The 14,189-nt window shown below is 39.3% G+C and overlaps 1 protein-coding gene across 1 annotated transcript; it reads left to right on the forward strand.

Annotated features, from left to right (window-relative positions):
* Positions 1 to 8,775: 8,775 nt before the first annotated feature.
* myoz1a (myozenin 1a) lies at positions 8,776 to 13,969 on the forward strand. The gene is made up of 6 exons (XM_077582225.1): positions 8,776 to 8,947; positions 11,496 to 11,582; positions 11,677 to 11,864; positions 11,945 to 12,233; positions 12,930 to 13,092; positions 13,399 to 13,969. The coding sequence occupies exons 2-6, from the start codon at positions 11,498 to 11,500 to the stop codon at positions 13,631 to 13,633; spliced, it is 960 nt and encodes a 319-aa protein (XP_077438351.1). The 5' UTR covers positions 8,776 to 8,947; positions 11,496 to 11,497; the 3' UTR covers positions 13,634 to 13,969.
* Positions 13,970 to 14,189: the final 220 nt, after the last annotated feature.

The following is a 14,189-nucleotide window of genomic DNA, read 5'->3' on the forward strand; positions in this document are numbered from 1 at the left end:
TAACACAAGAGGTAATTTCTTCAGCATATTATATATTATTTGTACTTTAGGTCTTTTAACCAATCTTAGAGACTTAATATATATGCCAAATTCGTTTACAAAATTTTGAAAAACGGGGTTACATTTTTGAAACGTTTTCTTGTGAATGAAAGATTTTTCCGTACTTAAAATGGGATTTGCAGACATTTCTCTGGATAAAGATGGTGGGAATGAAGTAAACATGGTAATAAGACGTACATCCTCCCACAATAGTTTATTATTGGACATGAAAAGAACACATGGTCAGTGGTTTCAATACCTCTGTTACAGAACGAACAGACATTGTCTTCTATATATATTAAATCGTAATCTCAATAATTTTTTAAATGGGTAAATATTATTCATAATTTTGACATGTGTTTCCTTCATATTTGGGGCTATTGGTAGATTCAAATACATAGTTCTCAGCTTGTTTACTGTATTAACATCAAATTTATTATGAATTCCGTTTTTGTTCTGTTTTTCAGGAAACATAATTTTCGTGAGGCATTGTCTTATAAAACTGTTATTGCATTTTCTATCCAATATCGACAACGCCTGGATCAGAGGTGGGGGCAGTTAGGGGTTTATTTCTTGATATTTCAATATTTCTCTAGTCAGAGAGACAAATTGCTGTGGGAGCGCATTTAATAATGTAACAAAGTCACATTTTGATGGATTAAAATCATATGTGCACCTAAACTGATCATAAATTAGTAAAACACCATTATCATCCATCAGGTGTGACAGTGACCATATGTTCCTCTCAAACCAATCTTCAAAGAACAATGACTTATTTCTGTGCAATATGTAACCATTATTCCAAAGAGCAGTTAAATGTGGTGAATAGTTGTGTACATATAACATTTTCCAGTATAGCAGAATTTATTTGTTGAACTCAGATAATTTAATTGGTAGTTTTTCAATGATATAGTCACAAACAAGACAAAACTTGATGCCTCCTATAGCTTTTTAAATATATAGTTCAGGACACAATAACAGAATGAATTAGTATCAGTCATCCATGTCTGATTCCATTTTATTTTTTAAAGTACCATTGAGGCAATCAAAATCTATTGCCTTCAGGCCACCCTCACCTATTTCTTTAACAATATGACTTCGTTTTTCATGTAATGTGGTTTATTCCTCCAAATAAAGTTAAAATTGATTTGGTTTATAGCCTTGATAGATTTATTAGGAATTGCTAGGGAGTACGCTGGGTAAATGCATCTGGATAAACTTTCTACTTTAATTAAATAAATTTGGTTGATAATACATATGTCCTGTTGAAGCCATGAATTAAGTTGGGACTTGCATTGTTTAACTTGTTCTCTATATTCCGAGTTTGACTCTGTTTATTGTCCTTTGTTAGATAAACGCCAAGATATTTTACAACTGATTTTATTGGAATGTTACAAATATCTTTTAATTGTGTATCATGTATAACTAAAAGTTCACACTTTTTCAGGTTCAATGATAGTCATGATGCTGGAGAAAATGTTTTTATTTTCTCTATGGCCATTGGGACCTGATGACTATCTTTCAGGAAGAGGGTTGTGTCATCAGCTAATTGGCTGATTATTATTTCAGCCTCCAATACATATAGTTTTTTAATATCCTGGAAATTTTTGACATAAATGGTTAGCATCTCTGTGACTAGTATAAACAAATAAGGTGATATCGGGCATCCCTGCGGGATACCTACATTTATCTTGAAGCTTAGAGTTGTACCGTGAAGTAAGAAAACACAGCTACAGATGTTCTGATATAGACCTTCTATCATTTTCCTAAACTTAATTCCAAAGCCAAATGATTTAAGCTCAGATAAAATTAATAGATGCTCCACTGAATAAAAGGCTTTGTAAAAGTCTAAGAATAGAAGTAATGCGTCATCCTCAATGAGATCACTATATTCAATAATGTCCATTAGCAGTCGTATGTTATTATGAATCGATCTGCGTTTTAGGAATCCAGATTGAGTTTGGTCGATAATATTGGATAACCCTAAACAAAGACGAGAAGCAAAGATGTAAATGAATAATTTATAGTCTGTGTTTCTTAGGATGATAGGTCTTCTGTTTTCAATGTATCTTGGATCTTTATTAGGCTTTGGAATTAAAATAATAACCCCATGCGCCATTGTGGGAGGAAGAATACAAGTAGTAAATATTTATGAAAAAAATAGGTGCAATAATTCTAATATTTCTTGCCAAAAGTGTTTATAGAAGGCCCCTGTGAGCCCATCAGAACCAGGCGCACGATTGAGTGATAGGCAATCAACGGCTTTATCAAGTTCTGCCATTGTAATTTGATCGCCACAAATTTTCTCATAATCATCATTTATAATAGGAACATGTGCAGCTATATCTTTCAGAAATAGGTCACAATATTCCTTGGAAAACTTTGAAGTGTATAATTTGCTGTAAATTTTGAAAAACTCAGAGGAAATTTGCTTTTCATCTGTGACTTCAATAGCATCAATAATTAGAGACTTTACAAGTCTCTAATTATTGATGCTATTGACGTGTGACACATGCGGCTGCATGATAGCCGCTGCTGCCTGTCACGCGCTGAGGACAAAGCGTGTACATCCAATCCGTCTCTGACCACTTTTCCATCTCCGTGGGGGACGCATAGCACACGGTGTTTGTGCAGCAGCTCAAAAAGAAGCCAAAAGCCAACGAGGAAACGCTCATAGAAGTGCTCGACGCACGCCCCGGGGATGTATTCACCAATATCAACAGTCTCCTGCATGCGCGCTCCTCACCTCACCCATGACAACATGTAGAAAGACTATCTTCAGCTGTCAAAAGGATCAAAACACGCAACAGTGCCACAATGTTGACTGATAGACTGAACTCTTTGTCCCTGTTTTCTTTCAAAAAAGAATTGACCGATTCTCTGGACTATCAGGACATTATTGCTGTGTTCAACACAAAACCCTGCCGTCTCCTGCTGTAAATGTCCAAATCCAAATCCAATAAGATAAGATAAGATCCACTGATTGTCACACCCATCTAAGTGGGGCGAAATTTGTTCTCCGCATTTGACCCATCCCCTGAGGGAGCGGTGAGCAGCAACAGCGCCGCGCTCGGGAATCATGTGGTGATCTAACCTCCCAATTCCAACCCTTAATGCTGAGTGTCAAGCAGAGTGACAATCGGTCCCATTTTTATAGTCTTTGGTATGACCCAGCCGGCAATTGAACCCATGACCTCCCAGTCTCAGGGCGGACACTCTAACCACTCGCCCACTGAGCTGAACAAAAAAAATATATATATTGAATTTTTTTCTAGCCTTATTGGATAAGTTCGGCGGGCCGGATTGAAACGCATAACGGGCCATATTTGGCCCGCGGGCCGGGGTTTGCCCATGTCTGCTTTACACTGTTCTTTCCGTCTTTTCCTTTCATGGCCACAAAAATAGGTTGGATTTCTCTCCCCTTCCTCTATCCCTTTAGCTCTCGATCTAATAAATGCCCCCTGTGCCCTTTGTGTAAAAATTGTATCAAGTTGAGGTTGAAGGTCAAAGATTTTTTTCCTATCATCTTGTTGGGTCTAGTTTATTGCAATACATGTTCAGTTGTTTAATTATGGATAGCTCCTTCTCCTCCTTAGATTTTTTTGCTAAATGAGATACTGAACTGACGAATTTTATATTTAAAGAACTCCCATTTTTTAACTGGAGTTGTTACGTCATCTTGATTAACAATCTCCAAAATCAGCGATCTAATATGATCACAGTAAGTCTCGTTTTTTGATAGACTTGAGTTAAATTTCCAGTACTTATTTGTACGACACAGTTAACGGTGCATTAGAGATATCAGCATTGAAATCATAGCACAACATCTGATTGGCAACCAACCAGTGATCAATTCTTGATTTGAATTTATAACTGGGGCTGAACCATGAATATTTAAGTGTTCCTGGATTTAAGTGGCGCCGAATGTCAACTAGTCCTTGTTGTTCACAGAAATTCGTAAAAAGCAAGCTAAGGAGGCTGTGCAAAACGACTACGACACGGCTATCTGCCATTGTTGTTGACAGACTGACGGTTCGCGAGAATTGGCACATACTTCATCAATGTGCGACAATGCATCGTCAGCAAGCTGCAACCATTACGTCATCACTGGAGTATCCTATGTAGCGATTACTTGGGTTGCCGTAATGGCTTATGAAAAATTTAGACGGTACTGAGGGGAGTTGTAATTTCCTCAGCAACCTTTGGGGCACCACGTTGGCTTTGGTTGTTTGTAGGACCAAAATAAGCGATGAAAATCCTATTATCAAGTAGTATTCATAATCTGAAGTTGCTACTTTAGTCAATCATGGATTCTTTGCTTTCATAAGAGAATTACTGATCCACTCAGTAAACACAAATGATTCGGCAGAAATTGAATTTCTAGACAACAAATGTATTTAGTAAACACACATATATCAGTCACAGCCTAACCTATTAATGAAACGGAATAAAAATGTGAATCAAAGATAAAAAGAAAACTTGCAACCTAAATAACTAAGATAAAAAAGGGTAGGTGAAAAAGGTAGATGGGGGATGAAGATGGAAACGTTTGACCTGTCAATTATTTTATGTTTGAATAAAAGCGTTGTACCAGTAGTATATGGTCAGATTGCAATGCAGGCGCAACTCACGGACTGGTTCAGTCGCACGGGAGAGAGAGAGACTCAAGCGTCGATCCTCGCATGTCCCGCTGGAATGCTGCCTGGGAGTCTCTGGCTGCTAGTCGGTGATGCACGCGCGGCGTGGAGGTCACGGCAGGTGTTGTGTGAGCGCTGAGGGACGCCTCGGACTCACGACTCAGTGACTCAGCGACCACGTTTCTCGTGATGATCAGGAAAAGTTCATGGGGCCAGGGACGTGAGGTGGAGAGAGGGCGGAGGAGTTGCAGGAACGGGAGAGCCCTTGAGCAGTTCATGGGAAAGATAGTTCAGGAAAAGAGTTCCAGGAAAAGAGAGAGAAGTTCCTTTGCGCGCTAGCTTTAAAACTGTGTCAGCAGGGGGGCCGGGCCGTAGTCCCAGGGGGGGCCGTAGTCATTTCCCCTCCGTGCGCATGAAGCAGACTTGGTCGACTGAGACCAAGCTTTTGGGATAGTATTTGATAATTTTGGATAAGAATTCCCATTTCAAACATTACCCCGATCATAAAGTTATTGAATCCGCTAAGCTTATTAATTAGCTAAACTTCGGTGGCTACAGAAATTACACACATCATTCATTTGAGATAGACATACAGGTTGTGTACAAAGATAAACAACAGGAGTTACTTGATGTCAGTCAAGTACATATGTCCTGAATTATGTAGACTTAATTTGACTAATTTTGATTAATTAGGAGCGTCAGGATTCTTGAGGATAACCGATAGTGACCGCTGGAGGGCAATGTTGTACCATATAATTTCCCTGGGGCATTTATTTCCAAAAAACACATGGCTAATTCCTGTGGATAGACCAGACCGTAAAATATGGTCTGGGGACTGCTTATCAGACAGGATTTCAGGTCTGTCGGAGCTGTGATATGCGTTTCCTGGGGGTTATAAAACGAAGTCCAGTCCCTGCTGGGGAAGAAAATCAAAGAGTCCTCTTGAACTGAAAACACAGTTAAGAAACGCACACACATTCCCCAGGGGGAAATGCTTAAAAAGGCACATAAAATGGAAAAAATTGAGGGTGACGGTCAATATTCGTTACACCTACATATGTTGTCCAGATGGACGTGTACGGGGCGCGTTTTGAAATCTTTCCACTCCGGAGCCCGGTTTCAAAACCGTCATGTGGCCGAACGGCCTAAACGGTAAGAAACTTGTGAGGATACATTGAAACTGGCTTTCGTGTGGACGGGGCCTCATACTGGTCATTGAAATTTCAAGATGGCACCTTATGGCAAAGAAAAAAAAGGTTGCTTTACATCAGGTATGGCAAACTGCGGTCCTCCTGCAGGTTTTAGAGGTTTCTCTATTCAAACTGCAGTTGATTCCAATTCATTCCAATTATCAGGCTTATGCAAACCTTGCTGATGAGCTGATCATGAATCAGCTGTGTTGAAGAATGGAAATATCCAAGACATGGAGGATTCCGGCCCTCGTGGACCGGATCTCGCCATCCCCTGCTTTACATACAGATCGCCAACACCCAGAAACTCAGCTGCAGCACAGTGGCCAAGACCATCCAGCAGTTCCACACAGACAATATATATCTGCAGAAATGTGAGGGTGTACTTACTTTTGTGAGATAATATAGCCGCGACTGCAATGCATTTTAAAAGCTTAAATATTTTTTTACAAAATACAGAGTACAAATAATAATAAAAACACAGGAGTAATCCAGAAACAATATTTCCTATGTACATACTGTATTGACATTTTTCTGATATGATTCTGATGTAGACATGCAATAATTTTGAAAATAGGTTCAAAGTTTGGCTGTAAATGAAGAATATCTGATTTTCATTTTATGTTACTGGGTGGTGGGTTTTTTTTTTTGGGTCACTGGGTGGCAGTAGAGTATTGCAGTCTGTAGTGTGGGGCATATATGGATGGGTACTTGCAGTCTCAAGGTATGCCTACATTGGATTAATATCACACACTTTATCTTTATTCTCATACTCAAATAATTTAACTCTTTCCTCTTGCGTACTGTACCTTTAATGTTAAAAAATGTCATACCTTTCCAGTGTCAAGTGTGCCTCTTCAATTGTGACTCATCACCTCTGGTGCCACAGATGATGAGTGTGCATTTCTTGTTAGCATTCACTCTATAGGAGTCTAGAAACATGATTGGAAAAGATTGCATGGATGAAATAAGTATGGGAAATATGATCAATACTGAACAACAAGCATCTTGAAAGAATTCCTCAACATGCCTGACAACTCACTAATATTTGCAAGCATGCGTACCCTTGTGAAAATTTTAAGATTCCTAACCAGACAGTCTCAACTGTGAAGCAAATAGGCTAACCACAAGGTCACTGTGCTGTGGGATGAATAGAATGAACAGTATGCACAGTGGACCCCTGCTATTTGTGGGGGTTAGGGACAGGGCTGGACAACGAAGAAAACAAAATCAGTGTATAATTAATGCCAATTATAAGTGCATTTATTTTGAAAAATGTGTTTGCCGTCGTTACTTTCCAAACAGTACCAGTAAAGAAAAATTTGTTTTTTGCTGACATTTTCGGCTGCCACTTGAGCCTTCATCAGATTTATTACCACTTCCTTGTGTGATATATCTAAAAACAGCTGATAGGGTCGGGAAAACTTGAAAATAAAATTCCTTGACCAGTCTGCGCTTCCTAGTGTGTGCGGTTCTAAGAGATTTTCAATACTTAACATTGGTCAATAATTTGTAAAAAATAGTACACACACACACTCACACACACACACACACACACACACGTATGGACTGACTAATATTATAAATTTGTGAATGAAAATGAAATTTACCAAATTTTGATATAATATTTTTCGGCCCAACCCCAAATATATATATTTCAATATATTTAGCATCAGCATTAAACTAGAAGACTAAAAACTAAGCTATGTTGTCACTCTCTTAAAATAACTGCCTAAGTCTTTTTTTGTGTGCAATTTTTTTTGTCTAAATCATCTCCTCTTGATGCAAATGGTTAAATTTTTTGTGTTTCCTGAAAAATCTGAAAAAATTACATAGCGCCGATTATTTTAAGGTGTTGTTATGTTTGTTCTAAATATCTAAAAGCGTAATTCTCCTAGTTTTATGTTTAGTTTAATACTAAACTTAACTGGAAGTGGCATTAAACAGCTTGAAGCTTCTTAACTTGAAGAATTGTTTGCTATTTGAGTTGCGTACACTGCCACCATACAACACTAGTATCTAAGACAGAGGTGGGCATCGAGGGCCGGAGTCCTGCAGGTTTTGCACGTTGCCCTTCTCCAACACAGCTGATATATGATCAGCTCATCAGCAAGCTCTGCATAAGCCTGATAACGATCCTGTTGATTGGAATCAGCTAGTGTTGGAAGTGAGAAACCTCCAAAACCTGCAGGACTCTGGCCCTCGAGGACCGAGATTGCCCACCTCTGATCTAAGACAAAGCAAAACAGCCGTCCGAATGATTACTCGTATTTTGACAAATTTGTATTTCAGGTTACTCAAGTAACTACAGTATTTAATACAACAACAAAATGCATATATGTAAAAGTCCAGAATAATTTATTTATTTCAATGTTTGATTTACAATAAATAAATTATCCAATTATTTAATGAGATTAAACAATTTCAAAAAATAAAGAAATTTTAATTATCTAATTTTAGTGGGGCCTCTTGTTAATGTAAATGCTCGTTGGGCCATACTTTGCCCACTCCTGGTCAATAGTCATGTCAGGTGTATTGTGTTTGTATCGCAAACCGCTCTGGAGCAATTTAAACACAAACATGCTTAACTTCACACCTGCACTGTGTACACTATGTGCGCATTTACACTTGCCTTGACTTTCCTCTCACACTGTGTGTAGCCTAAACACGCCCTGTGGTCTCTTGGGGTTATCTTGTAACTGATGTGGCTTCCCTGCGTTCCTGCTGCTAAATATACGCTCCACAACCATCTGGGAGAATCATTTTGTTCCCTTAATATCCCCATCAGCACTTTAAGCGGGCCAAATGACTGACCCCCAAATCCCACCCGCCCCTCCATGCCTTAGCAGCTCCTGCATCCCTATTCATACTCCTCAAAATCCACCACCACACCGCTGCCACCCGCAGCCCCAGCCTGGAAAAGACGACCTGCCATCTGAGTTTAGGGTGGGTGTCGTACTGATCCCCGAACCGGGATTCGACTAGTTGTACCTTTTTGTGGCATCTGTCAACTCTGGATCTTGGGTCTCTTACTTCTCTGCTCGCCACAGGATTATTAAAAAACAAACAAACAAAAAACAGGTGAGTTTTAGTCAGCTGACAGCTTTGATTAAAATTTGCAAAACAAATGGTAAAGGTAAACATGTGACGCATGTTCCAAATGATCCTTTCTGAAGGAACTAGGAAATAGTGACAATGATTCATTACAGCAATGCTGCATTACTTTTAATGAGAATGCTTTTGAATTATTTGAATTTGATGCCACTTGGATGAGCCGCTTGCATCTTTAAAAGAGTAAAGTAATGGGCCAATGTGCTGACCCTCCCACTCTGGGCACAGCATAGATGTAATATGCCATCACCAAACCCCAAAAAGGGAATGGGGGTGTTAACCCTGAGAGGCTGATCCTCATCATCTTCATGAATTTTAAACTGTTCCCATGAATTTATTTGACCATCGCTACATTGAGTAACATTGATGTTCTCTAAGAGATTGAAAATAAGGATTACATTGCAGGTGTGTTTTTGTGTGCTGATGGATTGTATCAGACACGCTGATGGTCAAATGACGCCTTTACTCTTCGCTCAATGTCTTGGCTAGGGATGGATATTTTAAAAATAGCCTTGTAGGTTGTGTTACAGTCACTCAATGTGATGTTTTTCCTTTTAACAAGAGAGGGGTGCTCAACATGTTTAGGAACATTGGAGGTGCTTATGGCCATCTCACAAACAAGAAAAAAAGGGAAAAAACAAAAGACCAAAAAAACAAAAAAAAAACAAAGCACAAGTGAACACAACATAATGGTAGGAAAAGCCCCCTAAATTCTGAACCAGACGCAAAATATAACTGAACCTTCAATGTTGAACAAAATCAGTTTGGTAACGCTGGTTGACTTCTAAGTTACTCTGATTGTTTCAAAAACAAAATTTGAATGACAGCGTCTCCAATAACAAACCTTTATTAACTGAACTGCTGATGTTTAAAGTTACACAATAAAAACACTTAACCGTCACACTAGTGATAAACAAGTTTAACGACTGGAAAATAAACACTCCTAGCCTTTTGTGGTAGCATTGCTAAATAACAAACAAAAGAAAATAAATAAATCAAACAGTAAAATACAATTGTGAAGATATCCTTCAATAACCTAAAGAAGTGGTTTTATTCCCTAAAACGCACATTTCAAATTATTGTAAGCCATTGTAACGTCATGCAGTTTGAACAGTAACACTTTGGTCTTGGTCTTTAAATATGGGACATTAAAAAATAAACAGTACCGGTACTTAATTAAATGCAATTATTTTGTACTTAAAATTCAAATAAAACTGAACTGTACTTAACAACTGTACTAGATTTTTATTTTTTTTTATGTTGAAGCAAATGTAACATATTTCATAGGTTAAGACATTTAATTCAGTGATTCCTCACATACCACAAGAGGGAGCCCATGTACCATACTTTGAAAATCAGTGGTTGTGTCTAAATTCACGAGGCTGGGTCATCCGAAGGCCAAATTTGTCGGCTGCATGACATCACTCTCGGCGCGACTCGATCTCAAGCACGGATTTACACATGAATGGACAGTCGGTCAATGCGCTACCGACAGGCAGCATTGAAAATCCATTCATATGTAAGTCCGTGTGTGCTGTCGAGTCGCACCGGGAGTAACGTCATTCAGCCGACAAATTCAGCCTTCGGAGGGCCCAGCCTTGTGAATTTGGACACAAGCAGTGATTCAAACTATTCCCTAAGCTGTAGTCTCACGAGATTTGCTGATATCCCGCATGAATTTGTAAATGACCAGGGTTTGGACTCAAAGTTTGACTTTTTTCAAAATATTTTAATCTTACAATTTTTTGGGGGGCATTCAACTTTAGAGAGTTCACTGTACTGTGCACAAAAAATGCTAAATGCTATTTCGGTTTCTAACCATTTTCACTTTGGAATGAGACCACATTGAGTTAGACACAACGCAGTTTTGGTGGGGGGATGTGAAGGTAATGACATCCGCCTTGAACTTGACAAATGAGTGGTAACTGCCTACGTGAGGTGTCCGAATTGAGTGGATTGACTTTATAGCTTGTCAATGCCTATTGGTGTCGACAGTAAACAGTGAACTATGGGTGGGGATGTTGATATGGATCTTAAAACCTAAGAACGGTAGTGCCCCTCAAAATTTTGGAAATTCCGCCCCAAAGACAGTTTTACTTATCAACATGAAATTCGGTGGGTATGCCTACTATGAGTAGACTCACAAAAAAGTCTCAAAAGACTATGCCTGAAAAGACTCAGGAAGTCTGCCATCTTGGTTTGAATCTGTCATGATGGTGTAAAGCAGCAATTTCTTCAAAGACAAACTTGCCCAAGAGATTTTGCCCGATCAGTACCAAATTTGAACTTGAATATAGTACGTACTTGACAGATGGGTGATAGTTAACTGAAAACAAAACTGAAAACAAACTTGAGATTCCATCATTGCATGTGGACAGAGCCTAAAACACCATAACACCATAAAACACGAAACGCTGATAATGCCAGTCCACAGCGTCCAAGCCAAATGACAATCCCAACATTAAGAGATTCATAGGTTCCCCTAATAAACATTGTTGTCACTTTTCACCCCCAACAGCCATGCCTGCAAGAACACCCACCCCAACAAACAGGAGGAAAAAGCCCACCAAAGTCATAATTGACTTATCAAAAATCTCCCAGGATGGTAAGTCTGATAGTTTGTAGTATCATTAACTGAACTTGACAAGAGCGCTATAATGGAGAGTTGGTGATTTAATGTGCTGAATGAACTTCTCCAGAGTACGAGCCCGTGGTGAAGATATCTGAGTTTGACTTGGGAAGAAAGATTGGCACGCCAAAGGACATCATGCTGGAGGAGTTGTCGCTGCTGAAGAACAAAGGCTCCAAGATGTTCAAGATAAGGCAGCAGCGGGTGGACAAGTTCATCTACGAGAACAACCCTGATATTTTCATTGGCGACTCCATGGTAGCCTACAGCAAATGTTCCAACTCGGATCGTGTTTATCAGCAAATAACAGTGGTTACTTTGATCTGGCTTCCTTTTAGGACGAAATGCAGAAGTATGTCCCAGGGGTGGGCGGTCAGACGGGCAGCCAGACGATACATCTGGGCGGGTATCTCCTCAGCAAGGATGCCAGTCGACTGCATTATGGAGGGATGGTGTTTGGGGTTGGGGCCCCCATGCCTCCACCAAAGCCTGAGAGCAAGGGCGGAGAATCTGGAGGAGCGGGAGGAGTCGGAGGCGGAGCCGGAGGAAGTGCGGGGGGACAAGGCGGAGATCAGCATGGTAAAGATGGATTACATGGAGGATCGGGTGAAGGATCCACACAAAAAGGTTGGTATGAAGGATTGTTGAAATGGCACTGATTTGTTACAAGTTCTACTTTCACGAAAGGGTGCTTTTAAGGCCAATTTAATACATAAATATATTAATTTATATGATTTGATTGCATTCTCTGTTGACCTGTAAGTCAGTCCAAGCCTGCTAGTTCCCTTCTATTTTTGGATTCTCTTTTGGGTGTATTGACATTTCATAGATTATTTACACTAGGGGTGTCAGGTGAGGGTTTTTTTTTATCCTAATTAATTGCATGACTTCAATAGTTAACTCATGATTAGTCAAAAAATTTACATCTATTCTAAATGTACAATAAAATGTACAATAAAATATTATATATATGATATATATATATATATAGAATATAATATAAGTTTTCGTGCTGTTGTTATAAAAGCTTAGTGCATTCTTATTTTTATATTAAGAGCTAGCTAACATGAAGTAACTTGTGAAATTCTGCACATTTTTAAAATTGTAAAATACAACTTGACCCCACTCACCACGAATATATGCATTATTATTAAGTTTATTACTGCTAAATTTTGACGTGGACGTGTTTGATACGTTGCGACTGGAATTCCCCCAGTACAGGCTTTCCAAGTAAGGGACGGTCATTAATTGCGCATTAAAAAAATTGTGGCATTTAAGAAACTTTAAATTAACTCAAAATTAACACAGTAAAATTGATCATAGATGGCGGAAAAGATGACGCATCTAAGAAATTGCACCTGAAGACCTACATATCACCTTGGGAGAAGGCCATGAAGGGCGACGAAGCTTTGCTCGCTACCCTGAAAGGGATCATGCCCGGCCCTATTCATCATATTGAACTGTGCAAGTACAAATGCTTCAACAGGTATTTACCTTTATTAAAAAATATATAATTTGTCTGTTGGTTGTGACGTTTGGCTAAAATGACTCCCTAGTGATTTTATTAACGACAGAGATTGGTACAGTATATGAATCTGCTGGGAAAAAGAAGAAGAAAAAGAGCTATGCTACTTTTTGGAGTACCTCATACTTCTAATCCACACCTGTTTTTAATTTTCCCATGAATTATCCTAAATGACTGAAAAATTCAGATTTTGCTTACGTAGAACCCAGCAAAGCGGGATATAAAACTGATAAACTGATAAAACTGGCAATCGTCTCACTTTACTAGGAGTGCCATGCCCTACGGCGGATTTGAAAAGGCCTTACAGTTCATGAAATTCCAAATGCCCGAGACCGAGAAGACCAAAGTGGTAGCTGAGCCCACGGTGGTGTACGGGCACGACATCAACCTGCGACCTTCCTTCAACCGCACACCCATCGGCTGGGTGTGCACCGGCGAGCCCAGCAGCATCCACGTGGAGCTGGACAGCGTGCCCTACGACGGCGAGACCGAGGAGCTCTGAAGAAGCTGTTATTGACGCCCTCTGACTGCACGCAGACAAATACATAACATGCAAATACATGCTGGCATGCACACTCGCGCTACATTAGCTTACAAATGTCGCTTTATCTGATGGCCCACATGTGGCAATGTTCATACTCGGAAAGGCAAAAGAACAAAATGTACATGGTCTAGAGAGAATAAAAAATGGTGACATTTTTGACAACGTCACACATGAATTGTGTCTGCATGCCAACATGTTACAATGGTTGTTACAGCCAAGCACCTCCTTGTATTTAAGTTCCTATGACCTCATCATAGCCTTGTCAAAGTGAAGTTGCATTGCATCCACTGTTGATCTGAAATAAACTCCTTTTTAAAAGCGCAGCACTTACCTTCATTCTCTAACTCTTAAGCGTGTGAAAAGAGATCTCACAAAGAATGACTGTTTAAATATAGAGAGCAAATGGTTTTTCATCGCTCTACCAACAATATTATATCTAACTTTAAGCAGCACCAGTTTGATACACACTTCTTATGTGAAAACACTGACCATATTAGAATATGAGATAAAAATT

This window comes from Vanacampus margaritifer, chromosome 12 (assembly GCF_051991255.1).
Source record: "Vanacampus margaritifer isolate UIUO_Vmar chromosome 12, RoL_Vmar_1.0, whole genome shotgun sequence".
NCBI classification, from domain to species: Eukaryota; Metazoa; Chordata; class Actinopteri; order Syngnathiformes; family Syngnathidae; genus Vanacampus; species Vanacampus margaritifer.